The sequence below is a fragment of the Lissotriton vulgaris genome, chromosome 9, assembly GCF_964263255.1.
Source record: "Lissotriton vulgaris chromosome 9, aLisVul1.2, whole genome shotgun sequence".
In the NCBI taxonomy this organism is placed as follows: Eukaryota; Metazoa; Chordata; class Amphibia; order Caudata; family Salamandridae; genus Lissotriton; species Lissotriton vulgaris.
Genome location: NC_141697.1, coordinates 917,862,268 through 917,887,207, shown reverse-complemented (window position 1 = coordinate 917,887,207; position 24,940 = coordinate 917,862,268). Strand labels below are relative to the sequence as shown.

Below are 24,940 nucleotides of genomic sequence, written 5' to 3'. Positions count from 1 at the left end.
ACGCGGCCCCGAGCGCAGTGTCTTTCGCGACCCGCGGGCCCACAGTCACGGCCGCCGGGCAGGCTTGGCTTTTCTCGTACGATCCCAGATATGCCACGACACCTCATAGTGCTTACGCTTAATGTGCGGGGTCTCAACAGCCCGAACAAACGCAGGGCGATATTATCCTACCTCGAGCGCTCCAGGGCGGATATCTGCCTTCTCCAGGAAACGCACCTTGTGCGCAGCGACCAGCATAGACTCAAATCCCGCGCGTTCCCGTGGCAGTTCTTTTCCTCTTCCCCGAAGAAGTCTGCAGGGGTGGCGATCCTAGTGGCTAAGTCCTTTGAGGGGAAAGTCCTCCAAAAAGAGGCCGAAGTTAGAGGGCGGCTCCTACTCTATAGCTTCCAAATCGCGGGCCACACCTTGCTTGTGGGCTCTGTTTATGGCCCGAACGAGGGTCAGGAAAAATTCCTGCATACAGCTCTAGAGACCGTTACAGCCACCACACACACTCACTTGCTGCTGGGGGGGGACCTCAACATAGTCTTTCATAACACGGCGGATCGCTCGGGTCAGAGATCCGGTCAAGTAGGGGCACTCACGGCGGCGGGTCACGCGCACCTGACGGACCTGGGCCTCATCGACCTTTGGCGGCACACGCACCCCCAAACTACCGCCTACACGTATTATTCGGCTGCGCATAAGACGTACGCGAGGCTCGACTATTTTCTGGGCTCCTCGCAGCTGGCGCTACAAGTGGAGAGCGTGGAGATACTGCCAGCCTCGCTCTCGGACCACTCCCCGGTGGCAGCGACGCTTCGGGTGGGAGCAATGCCAGCTCCACAACGGCACTGGAGGCTGCGGGACGGTCTCTTACAGCTGCCTGACACGCAGGCCCGACTCACGACGGCGATTACCCGTTTTCTGGAGCACAACGCCAATGGTGACACCACCAAAGCGACCCAGTGGGCGGCCCTCAAAGCGGTCCTGCGCGGGGAAATCATCTCCATCGCCACGGCCAACAACAAAGAGAGGGAGCTGAAACGTGCCGAGCTCTCCCAGCGCGTGGCGGAATTGGAACAGATGCACCAACGCACAGGGGCAGCCAGAGCATGGCGTCAACTATGCGCCGAGCGGAAAATGCTAGCGGCCTTGGACCAAGATGTGGCGGAATACGCCGCGATGCGCCTCAAGCACGTCTACTACACCGGTGGCGACCGCTGCGGGAGACTACTGGCGAGTAGACTTCGGGCGCAAGCCCAGAGGCAACAAGTGCGCTCTCTCCGGTTGCCCAATGGCGACCTGGTCACAGAAAACGCAGCGATTGCGACGGCTTTTGGCAATTTCTATGCGGCGCTCTACGACGCGGATCACCTAGACCCTGACGCCGGCCCAGCCTATCTGCGGGGCGCGGAACTCCCCACCCTTACCCAAGCCCAAGCGGACTTTCTGGAGCGGCCCATAGGCCTGGAAGAGGTCATCTCGGCCATTGCCCGCCTCAAGGTCGGGAAATCCCCGGGACCCGACGGCTATACTGCGGCATTTTACAAGACCTTTTGCCAGCAGCTTGCCCCCCTCTTGCGCGACCTGTTTAACACGTTTGCCACGCCCGGCGCCATACATCCGGACCTGCTGGAGGCGTCTATCTCTGTTATTCCCAAACCCGGTCGTGATCCGGCAGTCTGCGGCTCCTACAGACCCATATCGCTACTGAACGTAGACCTGAAGCTCTACACTGGCATACTAGCGAGCCGCATCGCCCCATATATGCAACGACTGATAGACCCCGACCAAGCGGGCTTTATCCCCCAACGGCAGACCAGCGACAACACCAAGCGGGTGCTGCACCTCATTGAGGCCGGATCGCGCACTAAACCCGGCTGCATGCTGCTCACCATTGATGTGGAGAAGGCCTTCGACAGAGTACACTGGCCATACCTCGACCAGGCCCTCCGTCACTTCGGCTTTGGAGAGAAACTCCGCCACCGCATCTTCAACTGCTACCGCCGGCCCAACGCCGCGGTACGAGTGAACGGTCATACCTCCCCGAGGTTCGACATTGGTAGAGGCACGCGCCAAGGTTGCCCGCTGTCGCCGCTCCTATTCGCATTGTACATGGAGCCGATGGCCCAGAGGGTGCGGCAACATGCGCTCATTTCAGGTATTAAATTTGGGGCCGACACGCATAAGATCAGCCTGTACGCCGACGACGTCTTGCTGTCCCTCACTGACCCGATGCGATCCCTGCGCGCTCTCTTTGTGGAGCTACACACCTTCGCCCTGGCCTCGGGCTTCAAGATCAACGAAGCCAAATCTGAGGCTTTGAATATCTCGCTGAGCCCGGGTGTGGTGGCCGAGATTAAATCGGAATTCCGAATCCAATGGTCGGACGCAACCGTCCCGTACCTGGGCGTTCGCCTGGCTCCTACTGTCCGAGACACTGCGCGGGCTAATTACGAGGCCCTCACCCGCAAACTCCGGGAGCAGCTCCGGCGCTGGAAACCACTTGCGCTGTCGTGGTTAGGGCGAATTGCCGCAGTCAAAATGACACTGCTGCCGCAGATTCTGTACCTGTTCCAGACGCTCCCCCTGAACCCCCCGGCGGGTTGGCTCCAACAAACTCAATCGGAATTGTCACGGTTCATCTGGAATGGCCGGCGACCCAGGTTCAAGCATACGCTCGCCGCCCTACCCCCCGCGAACGGAGGGATCGGCGTGCCAGACCTTACACTGTACTTCCAGGCGGCACAGCTGCGCACCTTTGTGGAATGGTTCCAGCTGGAGTCCGGTAAGCACTGGCTCTTCTTGGACCAGGCAGTGGCCGGCCGTACCCTCCAAGGCGTGCCCTTCCTTCCGCGTCGACACCGTCCCCCTAACCTGTACGCCTCTGAAATCACCAGCACCGCCCTGCGAGTGTGGGATAGAGTAGCCGTGGCCAAGGGGCTGACCACCTTCCCCTCACCCATGACTCCCATCTTTGAGAATCCAGACTTCACACCGGGCTTGGACACCGGCACGTTCACGACGTGGCGGACGACACCCTGTCGCGCGGCAGGACACATGTTCGATGTCAAGGGCATTCTGCCATTCCAGCAGGTCAAGGCGGATTACGGCGTGGCCGAATCAGAACGCTTGCAGTACCTGCAGGTGCGCCACTGGGTGCTCCATCCCTCGATCCAGCCCGGAGCCCAACGGCACCTCACGCCTTACGAACGATGGCTGCTGACACGCACCTCGGATAAGAAGTTGATATCGGACCTCTATCAGCAGCTGCTACTCACGCAGGCACACACATACAATGCGGGCCAAGTCCGGTGGGAGAGGGATTTGGGGAGGCAGCTCACCAGGAAGGAATGGGAGGGGGTGTACCATAGAGCCAGACACTCGGCGCACCACACTGGCCTTACCGAGACATTGACTAAGGTAGCAACATACTGGTACCACACCCCTGAGAGACTACACCACTGGGATGCCCGAATCAGTGACAGATGCTGGAGGGGATGTGGGGAACTAGGGACACTGGAACACCTGCTGTGGAGCTGTAAGGCGCTGCGCCCCTATTGGGACACTATCCTGGATCTTATAGATGCACATCTAGACACACAACTGCCGCGCTTCCCAGCGTACATCCTACTAGGCCTCCCAAATGCACTCATGTATCCTCTGAAATCCTGGCGCGGGCGCCTGATCGCGCTTGCGCTTGGGGCTGCGGTCCAAAACATTGTGGCACACTGGAGGGCGACCCAAGCTCCGCTACAACTGGGGTGGCTTCACCGACTGTGGGCAATCCTGGGAATGGAGAAACTATCGCTGGCAGCATCAGGGAGGGGGGCGGACTTTGCGGAACTCTGGCGGCCATTCCTCGCCTTGCTTACCGGGGAGTTTCGGGAGGTGAGCTGCCCACGCTACCTGCGTCTGCTACGCCTGGCGGAAACACCTCTCCCGGACCCCAAAACACATACCCGTAAGCGCACAGGCCCCACGCGCGTGGCGTCCACTGACTGTTGAGGGTGGTTCACGACCTATCGCCGGATTCCGGACATGGACAAGGAGAAGGGAGGGCTGGGGTGGGGTGGGTGGCGGGGTTGTTTACAGTTCTTTGTTTCTCGTGTTTTCTTACAATGCACTAGCACTGACCAGCTTGCACCGTTGTAGCACCTCTTAAGACGCGGCCGGCCCATTGGGTTGTAGGCGGCTTGCTGTGTTAATAAGATGTTGTACCCGCGGGCCCTATGTGGGGTGTTCGCGGGGTCGCTGATCTCAGCCTCCCCAGAGTGGTGGCGGCCCTTACAGAAGTCGCTGAGGTGCCTTTTTTGCCTATGCTCAATAAAATATTTAATACATAAAATCTAAATAAAATGGGGCGTCATATATGTATGTGTGATGAATTAATTGATGATATTACATGATTGTTTGTTAAATGATTGTTTGGCTGGCTCGGGGAGGGCCGGGTAGGCTTTTAATTGTTTTAGACTATTCAAGTTCGTGCTGTGGACTTACCTTAAGTATCTAACATAGAAGAGAAACTATAAAATGTTTTAAATTAAGGATTCTGTTGTCTAACTGTGAGGAGACCAAATATAGTAATTGTGGAATTAACATTTTATCGATGCACCAAGACTCCTTATTCCCGATTCCTTGATAATCGCTTGCACAACTTCTTGACTGCATCTTCTGTATATGGGTAATGCACTCTATAGGTTGTTCTCTATGCTCCTATCTTATTTGATATGTCGTTTTAATACTATGTGATTTTAATTGTAACGGATTGTTATGAAACTTTAATGGCTGTATATTTCATCCGAATAAAGTTTCTCTGTTTCTGAGGGACGCTTTATGCCTTCAGAAGGAAAAAGATCATGCATTTAGTAACAGTGAAGAATACATGAATCTGCCCCAAGTCGCGATGGAAGTGCTGAAGGTACACACAACCCAGGCCGAGGGGAGACTAAATCTAGCACAATCTATGAAATAACAAAAGACCCAACATTACATTCATGATGTGAAGGGTCCTTTTGACATCTAATAAAATTGGAGGTTGACAAGAATTCTTCCTATTTTATGCAGACTCCCAACAAGAAATTTTGCAAAATTTAGAAACCAACTGACTGAATTAAATTGTCCCTCTGAAAACCAAGGAAGGTTTCTTGGAACAAGGGAAGACAGCTCAAATTCAGTAAGCTCAAGCTACGGCATTTAAAAAGGCAGCCTTGCATGCCAACATTTCTTGGCCTAATACCTCACTGATTAGGTGAGACATAAAGGAGAGCACCGGATCCTTTGCAAGGGTCCCAGGACACATCCGAGGTACATGTTTTTGTCCTGAAAACAACTAGACACCCTTCTTGTCACCAGAACAGTTTCTAGGTAATCTTGAGACTGCAGGCCTGTTTTTTTTTAATTGAGGTATTCAAAGTTCAGTTCAAAATGCGGTTGTCACATAAAGAAAGAGTAACCAGGGGACATGCCGACAGCTCCGGAAGCAGAATCTACCACATGAGTAATGAGAATGATCCAGGACTTAATGTTTGACTTTAGCAGAGGGTACAGTGAGGGGAGCATGAAAATAGAGAAGGAAAATATGAAAACAGCAAGGTTCACCTGGGAGGTCAACAGGCACCAATCCATCCAGGAGTTCAAGATGAGGAAACTTCCATCCAAAAAAGGTTGTGTCCGAGAAACACCAACGAACGAGAACAAAATCCAGTTTTTTTTGGTGCAGTGGGGTGCACCATCAGTCTGTTTAGTTGGGGTGACTGAAATTAGAGTATGATCGGCTAATGTCTAAATGCTGAAGATCAAAGGCCACTAATCCATCTCAATAGTCAACTTGTACAGGGCTGGGGATGAAGGCGCCCGTTTATTCATGTTAGGCAATGCATCTTCCTCCTCCCCAAACCAAGAGTAGCAAGGTCATCAACGCCAAGTATCCCGTTGCCAAACGCAGCACGGTTATCTATCTGAACAAGTACTTGGAATGATACAGATCATGAATTTTGGCATCCCGTAAAGTAGTTTTCCAACAATGTTCTGAAGAACTTCAAGGAACTGAAATCGCTTGGAAGACGAAAGAGCGTGCCAATAAAGATGTTTTTTCAAGACTGCATAACAGATTTCTAAAGATAAGGACATAACGATCTTGCTAATGCTTCCCCTGGTCATAAAGTGTAGTTGGCAAACTTTTATGTGAAAAACTTAAAAAATTACTTAGGAAAGAATCAGGACTTCGGATGCGGTCAGCCCCCCTTCAAGGGGTCCCAGGACTCCTGGGCCTCAGGCTTGGTTGACATTGTTTGCCACTGGTGCCATGTCCTGGGCCAAGGACACCCTTTCCGGGTCTACATACTACTGCTCCGATAACATGCTCTGGTTTCTAAAGAAGTCAAGGGTTCAGGTTTTCAGAGTAACACCATTTTATGTGTCCCTTCCATCTCTCTGCCAATTGAGCTGCATGTAGTCCTGGAGTCTTGTGAGAGTGAAGTCTCTGGCATTCGCCTTTCAGTTAATCCCTTGCACTGGCTCTTTCTTCAGCCCAGCACTACTGGCTGACACATCACAAGAACTGCATGTAAAGAGAGTCCAGTACTCTGGTGACTCCCAGGAATAAGTCCGGTGACAAGGTATACACAGCCACATTACTGCCTGCTGTGGAGCCACTGATATGCAATTTCGCATACAGACCAAAATAAGTGGCAGAAACTTCATAAAAATAAACAAAAACACGCTGACTAGAGGGCTTGTGTGGTGGGTGAACATCCCCCAAACATTGTGGGAGGTTTGGTATTCATGTGGTCCCTCACTCCAGTGGCCTCGCTGAATTTTGTAATGTTGAATACAAATCTTTAAAAAATCAAATTGCTATGACCTGGAATTGGCCATATTCAGCTCAAGATGTGCCTCTGTGAAAGTGTGGCATCCTATCATGCTGTGCACTGGTGACACCAACCCAATACATCAACATTTGATGAAATGCAACAGTTTCCACTGTTTTTACGTATTTCCAGGCTTATTACAAATGGGTTGTTTGTGTGCATAGCAACCTATTAAGTGAACTGTAAAAAACATTACACGAACACATGGCAAAATCTTTGAGAAGGAATCCTGTGTTATGCGAAACAGCCAGCCAGACCTGCCTGACAAAATAACTTCATGTTCTAATCAGGAACGTTTAGTTTCATGTATCCCATTATAATGGCAAGTTAAATTAAATACATTATGAGAAGTTGGCCTGATATGTAGTGCTCACTATTCTAGTGATCACTGTGTATCATTCCAAACGACCCTTATTGATGATTGGTTGTAAGTCAACCTTATAGACCAGCTATCCTAGTAGCATGGACAAGAGCAGTCTTTAGGCTAAACTCTAGAGGGCGTGTTAAGCCAGCTGTTATACCATCACGTATACCCCTTGAACACCAAGTGAAAGGACACCACACAAGTTGTTATGAAAATAAAAGGATATTTATTTAGAACACAACAGCCCTGGACTCTTTATGAGGACAGGGCGCTAAGCACAATACAAAGCTCTTAAAGAAATTCTGAAAGTCGCACAATTTACACAAATGCCCGAGGGACACGGAAAACCATATACTACAAAAGTGGAATGCGAAATTACTAGCAGGTAAGTACTACTCTCAAAGACTTTAGAAACGCTAGACCTACAAAGCTGAACCCTTGGATTAGAAGCAGGAGGCCTAGGGATGTCGTGTGCAGAGTGGGAACTCTCACGCGTGATGCGGGACAAAGTCTATGGATACTAGTAAATGCAAAAGTTAGTGTTCTCGGGCGAACCCGACTAGGTAGGTCAAAAACGAAAGTGGATCTAGACACTTAGAGAGTTGGTCTACGCTGGAGCACCGTGGTACTCGGTTTACCTAGCCCAGGGGCTGCGGCTGCATAGGGTTCAAGTGTCGTCGGGTTTCTTCGTCGACGAACCAGGAGCCTGAAGTGGAAGTTGCTGGCAGGCGACCAGTGAAGATGTTCCGGGCTGATCCAAGGACTGGATCAGCTGAAGAGGGTACCTGTAAGCAGAGGGGACCAAGTTCTGAATCACTAGCCAGTGATTAGATGGGCACCAGGATGGCACCGGATGAAGTCACCTCGACCAGGTGAGTGGGCGACGCTGGGCTCTGCAGTCTCTCGGACCAGGAGGCGTTGTCGGCGACCAGGATGGAGGTGCGAGCTGTCCCACGAAGGTATCTGCTGTCGGCGATGCTGGACCCAGGATTGGGGCAACAACTCTTGGCAAATGCAAGCCCACGCGGTGGACTCAAAATGGCGTCTGGAGTGGACCAGGAGGGTCCGGGGTGTTCCTCTGTTGGAGGGGAGCAAGGGCCAGTCTGGAGCAACCAGACCAGTGATGGAAATGTCATCGTTCGTCGTCAAGAGGGCTACAAGCCAGCAGGCAAGTGGCCGGACAACGCGGTGAGCAGCAAAGAGCAAAAGGGCCCCACACAGATCTCGTGGATGCTGGGAGGCTGGAATTCGGTGCTGGAGCTGCTCAGGGTTAGGGCTTCTCAAACCCCAAAGCACTCACTCGAGGATCCCTCGGCGGTCGTGCTGGATAAGCGTAGTGCAGTTCTGAAGATGGCCGGTCCCTCGAGGTCTCGTCACACCCACGAATCTCAGCTGGGCTGATGATGTAGGTAGAGGTAAGAGGTGCCAGGGAAGCCGGGTCTCGTCGTACTGGTCGGTCTGGTTCCGGAGGAAGGACGTGCAGCAAACCGCAGGTTACTTAGTTGGTGCCCGCAGATGCAGGGTGACTACTCCTTAGTCACAAGGGAGAAATCTTAGGAAGAAGTCTTGAGTTCCTTTCGTAGAAAGTAGTTTCAGGATTCAAAGATGATCTAATTTGGAAGGGTCCCCGCTCCCACCTTTATTCTAAAGAAAGGGGCTGGTACGGGACTAGGTCCTGCCCATGGGTGGGACCAGGAAGGGGGGTGGTTACACCCCTCTCCCATGCCGGACTTTCCCCAGCTCAGGGGCTGGTGTGCCCCTGGAACTGGTTCAAACTGGCAGATGCACAGTGAGCACCGGGGTGCCACTTGCAGTCACCTTCCTATTCAGCTCTGCCTACCTAGGATACACAAAACCCTGTCTGGGATGGTGCTAGCACCGCCCCTGACAGGAAAGCCTTTGTCCAAGCTCCCCTCGCTGGAAGGACTCCCAGCTGCAGGGGGTCAGACTTGTGTCTGTGGTGGCAGCATCCATTTTGTGATGCTGAGGCTCGAGTTAACTTTAACCGGGGTTCACAGTTACATACAGGTCGTGTCCCTCTAGAAGGGTGGAATGCTAACCCCGTTGCCAGAATTGGCGAGGGGTTAGTATTCCAATTCGTATGACACCTTTCTCGACATGTTTTGATAAAGCGATACCAGAGTTGGCAAATAACCGCGAGGATTATAATGCACTTAAGAGTATATGGTACGCGTTATCATGGAACAGCTATTAGGACTTGGTTCCGCAAGCTGCAAACGGGCTCAGCTCATGCCAGAGCACCATCTCACATAATTCCCAGCACTCTGCCTTCAGGATTGTAAAGGCCTGCCATAGGAGTGACTGATAGGAATACATGTGTCTATTTTAGGGTTAGATATAGGTATACTATATCTACAGCAAAGGGTGATTACACCACTTTGCCCCAGCTGTCGTGCAGCCATTTGTGTCAGATTTAGATGGCCAGCCAGGGGTGGCATAATACATGCTGCAGCACCTGGTAGGCCCTGGGTACACCTATGCCCTGAGTTACAGGGTCTGATAAGGTGGCCCAGTACCAATTGGTAAATGCACCTACGGTACATGTGTCAATTTAGTGAGAGAACAGCTAGGCTGTGGGTCTGATTAGCAGGCCCACAGCCAGGGAAGTCGTAAACCAGTGAAGCAAAAAGCAAAAATCTGGGGTGATCATAGGATTGCAGACCCTACTCTCCTACATACATTACTTGGCGCATCTGGTCCATCAAGGGTTAAGTGAAGGGAACTTGAGGATTTTGCCCTTGCAGGCACAACAGGTGGGTGAGAGGAGCAATAGAGAAGGAGAGAAGAGGAGAGGCCCAATTGCCATTAAGAAGAAACAAAAGAAGAGAAGCAAAGGGAGAAAAGAGACAACAATTTGACAAATTAAGGAACAGGCAACAGCAGAGAGCAGGGGAAATGTAGCAAGGGAGGGGGAAATAACAGTTAAAGAAAAGGTTGGATATATTTGGTAAAAGAGTGGGAGGGAGGAGAAGGGCAATAGAGGTGGGCGAGCCAAACGAAGCTGGGAGAGCGGAGCCAATGGTTTTGGGTTTAAGGGCCCGAGCACAAACCGAGCTTTGCAAATAAGTGGCAGGTTAATCGTGTACCAAAAGTCATACACAAATATGATAAAGTCTCTTCAAAATTCAAAATAGTCTATTCATTTAACACGTGGAATCACGTTTTTACCACCGTGTCTTCATCTGACACACTCAGTAGTTACTTTCCTGTATTTATTTGTTCTGCCAATGACTATATGAAAGAAATACACATATTTATTTCTGATCATCCTTGGCCATATCGTTGTCCATTGGTTTGTTGTGCATAACAATACATTTTCGATGTATTGTTTGAATAACAATATCTTTACTTTAAATGACACCTATGTGGAGATTGCTGTATACATATAATTAAAACCCTCGTCCTCTTTGTTCTATGGGTAATTCCTGTTGTACATACTTCTTTTCAAAGAGCAATATGTGCCAGCTGTATAGCCATATTGGAATTTCTAATTGGACAGTGAGTTTTCGTAACTCATCTTCAATGTGCCAGGAGTTTCACAGACCTGGCTTATTGAAAATAGCTATTTAGTTTCTGACATGCCTAGCTTTCACCCATGGGTTGTGTGGCCTTTGTAGTCTGTTGGCTACAGCAAATATTACTTGCTATGTCAAGTGATCCAATTTCACTAGGGCTCTGAATCACTAGAAAAAAGTTTCTACTACTACTAGTTCCCTGGCCTTACTAATGTGGGCATCCTCCTTCTGTGCCATTTTCAACCCAGGCATGCCTTCTCTTTTTTCTCTTGCATCTGCCTGAAAATATCGCTGTAGTAATACTTCTGAGATGGTAGTACTCAGGCACACGGGTGTTGACACGCGACCGAGAGGCTGGTAAACAGGATTTGGTATAGGTAAGAGGGTTGTGCGTTATTTATTCGTCACTAACTCTACGCTAGCTACAATAAAAGGCCATTTCTTAATTCCTTCTTTAATGTTACCTTTAACAGCTGACCAAGGCTACCAAACAACGCTGCGATATTGACTTTAATAAATCTGTGGAGAGTCTGGTTTGATATAGACGATTTGGACACAGAGACGAGTGAATCGTTTTGGGATTAGTGACTTCATTGTCCTTCTTGGAGGTAAGAGGAGTTTCCGACTTTATACATAGTGTGGTCTGGTAATGCTCTTGAATTTTAGGTTAATTGGCAATTCTGTACACGTTTATGGGAAGCAACTGTAATTACAACACGGTGCACTTTATTTTTGGACTAAACTAGTCATGTGGATATTGGACTCAATATGAATGCTCTATGACTAGAAACTGACTTGTGAGGAATTTGTGGACGTAGCGAACAGCACTAAATAAACTTCTGCGAGGTAGGACTAGTTTTCATACACTCATGAGTTATTTGTTGGCAAGTAGTTTATAATTATGAAGCCTTGCCTCGCGTGTTCTGTAAGCACTAAGAGATTCTCCTCTGCCCCATCAGGAATCAATACCAGAGAGAAACTAGAGGTACAGGCATCAACTTGGATGCACATTTACTTACCACTTTCACATGGGTTGTATAAACATAAAAACACATTGGTTAACCCAGGGTTCAGTAGTTCAATGATCACCTTGTCACCATGAACTAGATGTTAAAGTACCACATGTTTTGTTTTTGTATTTTAAACTATTTACTCATGCTTGATAATGTATGTTGTTTGGAAGTCCAAACATAGGACTGCTGCATAGTGACACTTACACAAAACATTTGATTAGTTCCTTTGCACTTGGTTGCAATATTGTGGGCTCTACTGGCACCGACTCACAGTGCTATTGTTTGTGACTAAAAGTGTATAATCTGTATTGTTTCCAGCCCTGACGAAGCAGTAGGTAAACCCTACCACGGCGAAACGCGTTGGCACTAAAGGATTGTAGTGTGGTGAAAATAAAGAAAAGAACAACAAGAGCCCCACTGATATGAACTAAGACTTTGACTGTTCTTTGTGTGCTCCAAAAAGTGTTGTGTAATTGCTTTCAATCTCTGATTGAGTTTAGGGATGAAGGGTGTTCTCTTCCCTATGTTTTTTTGGATGCACCAAACTAATCTGCTTTGCTAAAATTATATGAAGTGATACCGAATACATGAGCGCATGTGTATCCCATACACCCAAAGTTTCTGTACTACTACTAGTTCCCTGGTCTTACTAATGTAGGCCTCCTCGTTCTGTGCCACTTTCAACTCAGGCATGCCAGCTCTTTTTTCTCTTGCATCTGCCTGAAAATATCGCTCTAGTAATACTTATGAGATGGTAGTATAGATCTTAGCTGCAGAATAAGCTCAGCATATATTTTGTCCATTTTTACCCAGTAGCATTGCTTCTCAAAAGCTACATTGTGTCCTTGTCAAGTGTGGTTGAAAATAAAAGCACCCACCTTCCTCCAACTGATGTGGAAGGAAAGTATTGCCTTCTGAGACTTAGTGCTCCATTCACAGTCTGCCCCTTCCAGCCCCCTAAGTCACCACTAGGGTATCTCCAGGAGCACCCATTAAACTCTCTGTGTGTGTCCCTTCATGTCAGAGCTGCTTGACTACAGATGCTCCATGGACACTACTGAGAGGGCGAAATCACAACTCACACACAAGATATCATCTCCAGCTTGGCAGCTCCTCTGTCACAGGCAGTGGGAATAAATGCAGGTCTTCATTCATACCTAGGCAATAACCACTTCCATGATATTTCACAGATAACCCTACCAGAAATGGTATGTAAAAAAAGAGTTTGATCACACTCTAGTAGTAGCCAGTACAGAGCTAGGCCTCCAAGGTTTGCTTGTGGAGGATTAAAGAAATTAATATTGCTTAGCCGCATTGCTACATAAGTGGATGCCTACGAGCCTGCATTAATTCTCTCTTTCTATGGACAACTGCGGGGGTTGAGCACCAAAACCTGGCTATTCCTCAATCAATTAATCAGGGGTTTGTAAAGCGCAGCTACTCACCCGTGAGGCTCTCCAGGCGCTGAGGGGGGTGGGTCTGCTGATCTGTCTGGGGTGAAAGTTAAGTCGAAGACTCAAATACACACAGAGCCCTTGCGTCCGACGTAACAGGGTCAACATCAAATAAGGAAACAGACTGACTTATGGGGGGGGGTTTCCTTTTTAAGGAAGGTTTCCCTCACACACCTAATGTGTTATTCTTCATCATGGGGATACTCCTCGCATCATGAAGCCTAGTCATGATGCGGGCTACAACCCCCTCTCTGCAAGGGGGGAGCGAGGGGATGTTTTCAAGTATGAGAGGTATTCCTAATCCCCAGTGTGAGCAGATGGGGTGATGGGAAACGTGCAGTACTGGTAAGTGGGTGACTAAAACTATCTACGGGGTTAGCCTAATAAATTTTATTCTTACTACCTTGTGCTAGGGTTAAAAATAAATAGTGAAGGGTACGGCTGCAGACATTAGATGTAGTCGTACTGATCAACATCTTTCAGCCTAAGACCTAGGAAGTGTTGTGGCTTTCATCAGGTTCTCTATAATAACTACTGCTGTGTGAAAGTGAGTCAAAGAACAAAAAAACGAACGAGTCGGCGTGCATGATATAAGATACTAAACCAGTGATCCAGCCAGTTCAACGGATTCACCGGTAGGACCTGTGGGTGAGACAAACAACAAGCTGCCCAGTTAAATCAGTATAAGAATGTGCTGTACATTTGTACCACATTTGACATTCCAAAGTTACAAAAACACCATATAAATCATCAACATCAAGTGTTCGAGAAATAATCACAATTCTATTATTTCACAAAGGATGTGTGGTATATTTAGAGAAATTATGCCCTTGTAGCTCACTCACCTGCAAAAGTCAGGTAACATGACGCATCTATCCTAGGCAGTTCACCTAAGGTACACACGCTCCTCCAACCTGTTAAGTTAAGGTTGTGGCATTAAAAGAAGTATAGCCCAATATTTGGTTAATTCACAAGCATAAAAAGAGAACTGGAGACCGAATCAAACTCTATTGAACTGTAGGGTTGTGATAATAGTACACAAACATGACTTGTTGAAAAGTGAAGTCTGTGATGGAATAGGGCAATAGGTCTCAATTAATCAAACATATATTTGTGCTGGTAGTCCCACGCCGCTGCTATTGCGCGACGGTAAGAAGGGATGGCAGTGCGGCGTCCGAATAGGACAAATAGTCTTAATTGATCCAGCATATGTGTGTGCTGGTAGCCCCATGTTGCCTGCTTCTGCACGATGCTATGGAGGGATGGCTATGCGGCATCCGTAAAAGGTGCAACGAGCTACCCTGAATACGCACAGCTCCTTAGACGCCTCCGTACCATTAAAATATACGAGTCAGCATCTACCCCTAATAGATTGCCATCAGATGGCAGCGTTATTTAGTAAATATAAAAAATCTTACATCGCCAACTGCGACTATCTCAATCATGTTCCTTTTCGATTTCTTGTCCCTGACAAGCCGGACACTCTGGGCTCAGAGTTTAAATTTAACACTCGACTTTATGATTGTGTACTGGGATTTACACAATTCCAGAACACTCAGAGACCACCTACATCAGTCTCATGTGGTGGCTTAGCTAACCAGCACCTCTTACGGATGCCGCACAGCCTTTCGTCCATAGCATCGCGCAGTAGCAGGCGATATGGGGCTACCATCACACACATATGCTGGATCAATTGAGACCATTTGTCCTATTCGGATGCCGCACAGCCATCCCTTCTTAGGATCACATAGTACCGGCCGCATGGGACTACCAGCACAAACATTTGTTTAATTAATTGAGACCTATTGCCCTATTCCATCACAGACTTCACTTTTCGACAAGTCATGCTTGGGAACTTATCACAACCATACCGTTTAATAGAGTTTGATTCGGTCTCCAGTTCTCTTTTTATGCTTGTAAATCCACAAAATACTGGGCTATATTTCTTTTAACGCCACAACCTTAACATAACAAGTTGGAGGAGCGTCTATACCTTAGGTCAGAGTTCTTCAATCTGTGGGGGCGCGACACCATCTCAGGGGGGGTGCGAACTCCACACTAGCAACTTCCCTTTCAGAGTCTTTTTACTGTCCGAGGCGTGCAAGTCTTCATCCCTTTCAAATGTTTATTTGCAAGCTCCGGTAACTGAGAGCTGGAGGAGGGAGGCAGGAGGGGAAATAGATAAGGCACAACTTGCGCTTTTGTCATGTATAGAGCGAACAGTTAACCTTCCCAGGAGGGGGCTAATTTGTAGAGCTGGGCTGCTTCAGCTGCAGTGCGAGGAAGGGTCTCTGCTAAAAACGAAAACAAATGAACAGACAGTCCTGTGCCTTTGCGATTGATTTCAGAGGAGACTCCTTGCCTCCCACTGCAGCTGAAATTACCTCTATTCCTTGCTTTCAGTTTTAGCAAAGGAGACATCCTGCCTCCCAAAGCAGCTGAAGCATTTCAGCTCTACCAGTTTAACACCGAGGAAGCTGTTAGCAGAAAGGAGACAAAGTTTCTTTTAAATTTACACAGGCCGGTGCTGCAACGCCCACAGGGCTTCAAGTTACCAAAAGAAAAATGCCAGCCAGCCAGCCATGTGTATTTTAAACAGCCTGCAAATTGCTTGTCTTGACACCAAATATACTTATAAATACATATGTATACATTAGTAATGTGACTTTTCTGTCTTTGTTCCATTTTATTATCAGTCATGGACCATTCAGGCAGACCTAAAACACAATTAAAAGTGCTACTATTTATATGTGCTGTTCAAAGTATGCACAGAGAAGTACTGACAATGCAGCTTTAGGTGACTATTTTGATGGTCCTGTTGGTACAAAAATAAACAATGAGCTGGCAACCCTAACCATAAAACTGGAAGTTTGTTGCAAGATCAGCACATTCATTTCCTCCACCCTGATCCCTGGTTAATGCCATAATAGCAATAGATTAACATATCTGAAACCCAATGCTGCAGTCAATAACCTGCTGTGTTAGTTCAGGTTTCTTGGAATGCACCCTGCATTCAGACAACTCACTCCTCATTCTTGCCCTTCACTTTCATGCTCACAATGCACTCAGAGTGATCACCATGCACTCACACCATTCACCCTCTCACCCTGCACTCACACTGATCACAATGCACTCACACTGATCACCATGCACTCACACTGATCACCCTGCACTCACACGGATCACCCTGCACTCACACGGATCACCCTGCACTCACACTGATCACCCTGCACTCACACTGATCACCCTGCACTCACACCATTCACCCTGCACTCACACCATTCACCCTGCACTCACACCATTCACCCTGCACTCACACCATTCACCCTGCACTCACACCATTCACCCTGCACTCACACCATTCACCCTGCACTCACACCATTCACCCTGCACTCACACCATTCACCCTGCACTCACACCATTCACCCTGCACTCACACCATTCACCCTGCACTCACACCGATCACAATGCACTCACACTGATCACTATGCACTCACACCATTCACCCTCACACCCTGCACTCACACTGATCACCATGCACTCACACCATTCACCCTCACACCCTGCACTCACACCATTCACCCTGCACTCACTCTGATCACCCTGCACTCACTCTGATCACCCTGCACTCACTCTGATCACCCTGCACTCACTCTGATCACCCTGCACTCACACAGCGCAGAGGTTTAATGTGCCTGCTACAAAGAATGTGTACCATTCAGATCAAAGAACTGAGTGTGGGTAAACTATGAGTAGCACTATAAAAAAATGAAATGTTTGCCAGAAATGTGCTATAGAGAGATGGGGTGCATTGTTGGCGAGTGGTAGTGAGGAAATTCATGGAGAAGGAGGAAATCGGGAGGGGCGCCAAAACAGACTGTTGCACTATGTGCGAACAGTGCTAGGGCCAGCCCTGGATGTGAGTGTTAGCCCCCCCGAAGTTCGTGTCTAGTTGCACCCCTGTACACAAGTATGGGCATGTGGTGCCCCATCAAGGTTTTCGTCCTAAATTACAAAAGGACATATTTACGTGCACTGCAATCCAGCCTTTCAGGGGTTCCCTTGATAGAGGCAGCTCTGTTTTTGCCCTGATGGCCTGGAATACTTCCTAAACAGATTCTTGTTAATACTGTTTTGTTTAATTTCTTTTTAATGTAATTGATGTGAGAGAGTCTATTACTATTTGCAGAGAAATGTTTTAGTTTCATGCAATTTTAGATCAAAACGGGTCCACACATTTATGTTGGTGGTGTTATTACTAATCTAGGTCAAGTGTAAAACAAAGCATCCAAGTAAAAAGAATTTGCGCACATTTTATCTTGGGAAGTTGTGTTTTGAGCTGTGTAATAAGCCTCTGTCATTTAACCACACCCATCCACAAACCTGCAGTTTACTAAACACTCTTATTGTGTTAAACATTATTTGCCGAATATGGACCGCGATATGCATGTGGCAGTCGATTATGTAGTGTACCAGATTTCAGAAATTTCTGTCAGGTTGTGGGTTGGGGCCCAACACCTAAAAAAATTCAACGGGGGGGGGGGGGGGGGGGGGGGGGAGGGGGGTCTCAACCTACAAAAAAGTTTGAAGACCTTTGCCTTAGGTGAACTGCCTAGGACAGATGCCTCATGTTACCTGACTTTTGCAGGTGAGTAACGCCATTCGTAGCTATTCTTTTACAAGGGCATAATTTGTCTTAATATACCACACATCCTTTGTGAAATAATAGAATTGTTCTCGAAAACTTGATGTTGATGATTTATGTGTTGTTTTTTTGTACTTAGGAATGTCAAATGTGGGACAAATGTACAGCACATTCTTATACTGATTTAACTGCGCTGCTTGTTGTTTATGTCTCACCCACAGGTTCTACCGTTGATTCTGTTGAACTGGCTGGATCACTGGTTTAGTATCTTATATCATACATGCAGCTGCGTTGTTACTTTTCTTGCTCTTTGACTCACTTTCACACAGCAGTAGCTATTATAGAGATTCTGATTAAACCCACAACACTTCCTTGGTCTTAGGCTGAAACATGTTGATTACTACTCAGTACGACTACATCTAATGTCTGCATTCGTACTATTCGCTATTTGTTTTTAACCCTAGCACAAGGTAGCACAAATAAAACATATCATGCTAACCCTGTAGCTAGTTTTAGTCACCCACTTACCAGCACTGCACCTTTCCCATCACCCCATCAGCTCACAATGGGTTTTAGTAATACCCCTCATACTTGAAAACATTCCTGAGCTCCCCCCTCGCAGACAGGGGGTTGCAGCCCGCATCATGACCAGGGTTCATGATGAAAGGAGTCCCCCCACACATGATGAAGCATGACACCTTTGGTGTGTGAGGGAAACCATCATTACAAGGGAAACCCTCTCCATGAGTCAGTTTGTATTTGACGCTCACCCTGTTACGTCGGACCCAAGGACTCTGTGTGTATTGGAGTCTTCAACTGGGGAGTGTGCTCTCGCTGGTCCATCACAACTCTTCAAGCCCCCCTTTGTGTGTATACGGTCAGTCGAAGAGCCAGGTCTTGAAGTCCTTCAGGAACTGGGTCAACGACAGGGATTGCCCAAGGTGCTTGTAATAATTGTAAGCTACACCTCACTGATGACGTCCAATGAGACAATAATGCATCTTGCATTGCTTCTGTGTGTAGGGAAGGTGTGACTAGTAGATCAGTAGTGCATTTCTCCTATTGGAGTGATGATCAGTTGGCACATAGGTGTGCCTCCATCATTAAGATGTCCATAGTACTAAAGAAGGGACTATTGCAAAGTTTGAATGGCATGAATAAAATCATGCATTTATTCTTATGAATGACTATACTCGTAGAAGTAATTCAGAATGCATTGCTACTCAACTTCTCCCCAAAGGCACCTTTTTGTCATGTGCCGTTTTATGGCTAACACTATGTCATAATAGACCACAAAAAATATAACATGATTTAAATCTCACCGTCTACTTTCATCGATCCACATTCTGAGTGGGATTCAAACATCCCAGTAACAGAGAATATCAACTAATTTACACAGAAAATTTAGGACCACACACAGCTGATGGAATGCTTCCATATTCAAATTCTCACGCATACACCCTACAAATGAACAACTACTGTGACTAGAAATCTTTTATCCCCCACTTCCCTTACTTTTGTCGTCTCCTCACACTCTCCTTCCTTTCTCCTCTCTTTGCCTGTTCTACTGTATCTTGCTGTAGGAACGTAGGATCTGCTTCTTATGGTTACCTCCACTCTTTGCTTCATGTGATACTGTTTTTGACTAGTCAGACTGTGGGTTCTGGTTAGCAGGATCCCAGTCTATCTGCTTTCTCCCTAAACTGTCATGTTATGTAGTTAGGTACACTCCAGATTGGATACTAGCATACCCTTGCAGTCCAAGAACCCAGGGCATAGGTACCCCAGAGGACTCCCATGGGCTGAAGTATGTATTATGCCACCCATGAGACGCCATGCAAAATGGAACTACAGGCCTGCCATTGCAGCCTGTGTAAGTTGATGCATTCACCACTTACTTAAGATATAGGCTTACTATATCTAAGGGTCACTACACTTAAAACCTATCAGTCACCCATATAGCAGGCCTTAACAATCCTGAAGGCAAGGTGCTTGGTTCTAAGTGAGAGGATGACACTGCATGAGCAGGACACCCCTGCGGCCTACGCAGTCCATTTTACCCAGGTTGTTAGTGCTAGTGCTGCAGCCATTTACGACCTATAGAGTGGCATTATGCGACCGCGTGATGACCAACTCTAAAACGGCTGAAAGTAACCCTATCGTGTTTGGTGTCAAACATTGTGGTATGATGCTACCACTCAGAAACAAGCTTTGTGAGGTCCCTGGTGTTCCCAGTACCAGCCTTCTAGTCCCGGGCAGCCCAAAATGGTTGCAGCAGACTAGAGACATATTCCTGCCCTCCTGCTGCTGAGCCAAGCTCAAACAGAGGAAGGTGGAACAATAGGCATCCTGTCACAGGGAGGTGTGACCACCTCCCAGACAGGATTTAGTGTATTAGGCCTGGGTGGGTGTGCTTGCCAGTGAGCGAAAGTCTGCATGAGGGGAATATTTGGTGTCCCTGTGCATAGTCCAGTTCAAACCAGTCCTGGGAGCCGTTGGCTCGCACTCTGGCGCAAAACTGGACAAAAGACATGAGTAACCTCCCAACTGTCCAGCCCCTCCCCTGGGAGGGCCCCTGAATCTGTCCAATCCTCTCTGGTGGGTACAAAAGGGCTTAACTGGCTGTGGTACTCTATATTCGATGTGGACAAGATTCTGATCAAGAAACCACTGACCTTCGACCGTCTGGACACTTTGGACTTCGTTGGGCCCGACTTCGTATCCCTCTCAGTCAAAGCATTGTCTGTGTCCTTGCATCATACAGGCTCCGTGCAGGACCTGTTGTGCATCAAGGGCAACCGAAGACATCTCCCTTGGAGTGAAGGAGTCAGTCCTCTGCAACAGCAGGCACCACATCACGATTGACCAGTCTTCTGCTCCTGAGCTCCCATGGACTACGAAGGCTCCAGCAACACAGGAAGTGGTTTTCTACCTCCCTCGAGGTCGGAGTTGCCCTCTCACCAAGTTTGAGGCTAGAATCTCTCGCGGTGGCTGCAATACCCGTACCCCTGTACACCGCGTTCATTTGCAAGTGCATATGCTTGTTGGCGTTTCCTGAACAAGTGCACAGGGCTCCAAGTAGCCCCAACCTCTGGCACCATTTCCTACAAAGAACTTTGGCCTCCTCGCACCGAGCGCTTAGTGGGCTGCTGCTTTGTGAAATTGCTGGCGGTCCCCTCACGACTCCTGTGCTTCTGGCCTGTGGGTCCTCTCGAGAGTCAATACTACTTTTCTTTAGCTCACCTGGTTGCTCCAGATTTGCCCTGACTCCCATGTGTTTGGTGAGTCTCCTGGATCTTGCTGGTCCGAACCGTAACCTTTCTTGACCGTCTACATCGGTTGCCGTTTCCCAGGCTTATTGGTGCTCCCACCGGACACCGACCCCTCAGCACTTGACATACTTCGTGGGACATCTCACATCCAACTCCTGGTCGTCCTCAACGTCTCATGGTCCCTATGGCTGCAGAGTCAAAAAAAAAACCTCAACGCACCTGAAGCCCCCAACATCGGTGGATATTCGTCTACCGCGCCCCTGGTACCTCCTCAGTGACCCAGACTCTGTTCCCTTTGGTTTCATGTACTCTTCACCAAGAATCCACCTTTAGATTCCAAAGGACACTTTTCTTCTTCCCAGCAGTGGCTCTTCTTCGAAGTCCACTACAGATATCAACAGCGGTTTCTGAGGCCACTTCAGACCTATGCACCCTGCTTCCCAGGCATAGGTAACTCTGATACTACGATATCCACGGGTGGGGTGGTTCTCCAACCTCCTAACTTCCATGGGGTTTCTTCAAAGTACACTGGGAAGGGCCCTTAAACTTTAAAACTTCAACCACATCTTCCCCATAGAATTGTACGGAGCACGCATTCGGTCGCAGCGATTCTACATCCTCTAGACACTGTCTTGACTCGAGTTATGGTTCTTATACCACTAATTTAGTATTTGGTATGATCTACCCCTGCAGCCCACTGTGTATTAGTACTATATACTATTGTTTCTATGCTACAGTATTGTGGCGTGTAGCATATACTGTGTTGTATTAGAGAGTTATATCAATAAATACATATTTTTAAAACTACCGTGTGGTTCTCCTTTCATTTACTCAATACTATAAGTTTGCATTCTGGTAAAGCAAGCTGCTTAACATTCCTTCAAGACTAAGCCTGAAGGCTGCTCTCCACAGCTACCACTTGGATAGCTTTCTAAGGTTATCTTTGACCTCTTAAATCACCATAAGTGTTTTTTGTACTGGTGCAAGGTGCCCACTTTAATTAGTGTTATCTAACATAGAGATTTTACCATGTATTATGTGATTATACATGCACCTATGTGTGTGCTGCTATTTTTAATTGAAGTGTTTAGTCATACGTGAAAAATGGTGCAAAAGGATCAGAGCTCCTTCTCTCAATTTGTGGGAAGAGCAATGTTTTAAAAAAATTGTAAAATACCCCTCACACACTGAAACCTGATTCAGTGTCATGCTTCATCATTGGGGTTTTCCAGCCCCTCTACGGGACAGGGCGTGCAACGACTTACGTAGACGCAGGAGCACTTTATTCAGTGATTGGTGAGTATGCGTAGTGCGTAGGATCGTGAAAAGAAAAGAAAATGTGAGATTGTTAAAAATTCTCTGGCTATTGGAACAAAAAACGTTATTGTCTTCCCTGGCTGACAATAGTAACAATGGGGAGGTGTAGGTGGTCTACTATAATGAGGCACCTCCTACAAGGTCGACATGTTTCAGAAGCCATCCCTTTGGCTTTCTTCCTCAGGACCAAAAAAAACGATCCCTGTAACACTCAATGGGTGATAGAATAAATGTACATATGCCTGATAGTCACAAACACTGTCCTTTGTTCCCTATTATGAGAGTAGGAAATGTTACCACTTTTATATCTTAAGAACCTGAAAAGAAGAATATTTTGGATAAATCATGGCTTTCATCATTTATCTTTTCTATTCATATCACCATCGTGGAATGTTTTACTTTTTTTGTGATATATTTTTCTTGTGCAATCCTGTTGTAGGTAATGGTACCATTTGGTAAGTATCCTCTACTCATAAATCCAAAAGAACACTCCTTGTGATTTCTAGTGCCCAGTATCACATTTATTCAATACTCTTTCAAACATATGTATCTCCTAGCAAGATACATCCTGTGTTACAATACATTCATACATAAAGTATTTGTACACTCCTATTGTGCCCCAAAAGGTTACAGATTGATGTTCACAGCAACTGAGCACTCTCATTCATACTCCCTTGATAGGCTTTGTTAAAATGGGAGAGGTTTAGCAAAATTCTGTGCTCTCGTCCTTTTTAAACTGGGATCTCATGGTGTTTTTTTTTTTTTTTTTTTTTTATGGTATTCATGCACTCAAAAGGACGTGCCATAGTAATACATACTTTAGAATTTAATTGTTATCGCTCCATGAGCTCACACGAGCGGTGTAGGGCGCCTTCAAATAGACAATGGTGAAAGGAGCGCGATCACCAAAGGTAGTACCTTCTCGTGGCTCGTCGGAACCTAACTGAGGTTTGCCAGAGCCCGGTGATTTAAATTGCAAAGAGGCATGTTTGATAGGAAACAGGTGAGGCTGGAAACACTAAACCTTGAAATTTCAAAGATGGCCGCCGGCAAATTGTCCAAAAACAGGGTTCATTTTGATCCACTTCCTGTTGGAACGATTAACACTGAATCGGTTGAAAAAGCAAGTATATATTTGTTTTGAGGCTTATTATGGAGGAGTTTGAAAAGGGGCCAAATAGAGGTTGAATTCAAAGGAATTATTAAACAAAAACAAATTGTTACGCTAGAGGTGCACTTTAATTAGTGGACAGCATATACCAAGCCAACGTCTCACACTTGCTCTTCTCCATTAATTCCCATTTCTAATAATGCTTTTTTTCTATTTTTTCACTCCTGTTCAATGTTTTCCAGATCTGGTCTCTTCCCCTTTCTTTCAGTCTTTACCCCCTTGTTACTTTGCCATTCTTCCATGTCCAAACTCAACCGTTCTTGTGCTGTGTTTTTCCTTTGTATATTACTTTTCCTTTCTGCTTTCTCCTTTCTTTTGCAGTCTCTAATTCCCATATATTTTTCTAAATATACCCACTCTTAATCCCTCTCTATTTTCAAGAGCTTTCCGTTGCTTTTTTCATTGTGCAATGCTTGCTGTGTCTGACTATCCTTCCCATGCCTGACAAGGTCTTCTCCTGTGCATGGATGTACATGCACTACCTTTATACACACACACCAATGCTGTGATTGTGCTCCTAATTTTTGAATGGAGAGAAACCAGCCACCAGACTGCAGAGGGAAGAAGTTGTACAAGAACTAACTTTTGCTCAACCCTCCTTCGTCACCAAACACCTTGCTTATTATCTTGTGTGGCTACATGGGACTCTTGGACGGCAAATGGCAGAGCACACTCACCTGTTTGCCTTCTTCCCCACTGCATCATTTACCGGGACCGCCTCTATGTAGAAGGTAGGAGAGTCACCAGCGGTCTTCCCAGTCAGCAGGCTGACATTACTCCGAGGAGGAGGAGGAGGAGGAGGCGGAGGAGCTGCACGGGCCTCCACACGTGCATCCATGCTGTCCTTCGGGGGACTCAGTTCACCGGAGATTGAAGAGGACTCCTGCTGAATGGCAGGGAGCAGAAGGTACAGCAGGAAGGAGACCAGCAATCCCAATCCAAGGAAGGCCAACCTGCTGCGGATCATCGCAAGGCTCATTCGGTCTGCAAGAAAGCAAAACAATAAGAACTTGTGCATTAAGACTTTCAAGCAGAGAGAGGGCCCACACTTCACATCCACCATTACTTGGACCCACTGGTGGTGCAACACAATGCATGAACTCCAAAGCTACTATATTTGGACTAGGCTTATTCAATAACTATAAAATAGATGTTTACGCAAAGCAGTGTACATTTTTGAGACCCCCACTTTAGTAGTCCTAGCCATAGCAACAGAAATCACCATTGTTCACTTCTAAACCAACTCTAGCCTTTCTCTTCCTGCGTTTCCAAATTTCACACTGTAATAAGAGTCCTCAAACAAGCAGTCTACAA

At 47.2% G+C, this 24,940-nt stretch overlaps 1 protein-coding gene across 1 annotated transcript in view; it reads right to left on the bottom strand.

Annotated features, from left to right (window-relative positions):
• LOC147692517 (protein ABHD14A-like) overlaps window positions 1-24,940 on the bottom strand; it is a 107,781-nt gene that overhangs the window by 52,846 nt on the left and 29,995 nt on the right. Inside the window, exon 2 of the mRNA XM_086938730.1 lies at window positions 24,304-24,610. Within this exon, the coding sequence (XP_086794856.1) occupies window positions 24,304-24,610 (307 nt within the window). The remainder of the gene's footprint in view (window positions 1-24,303; window positions 24,611-24,940) is intronic.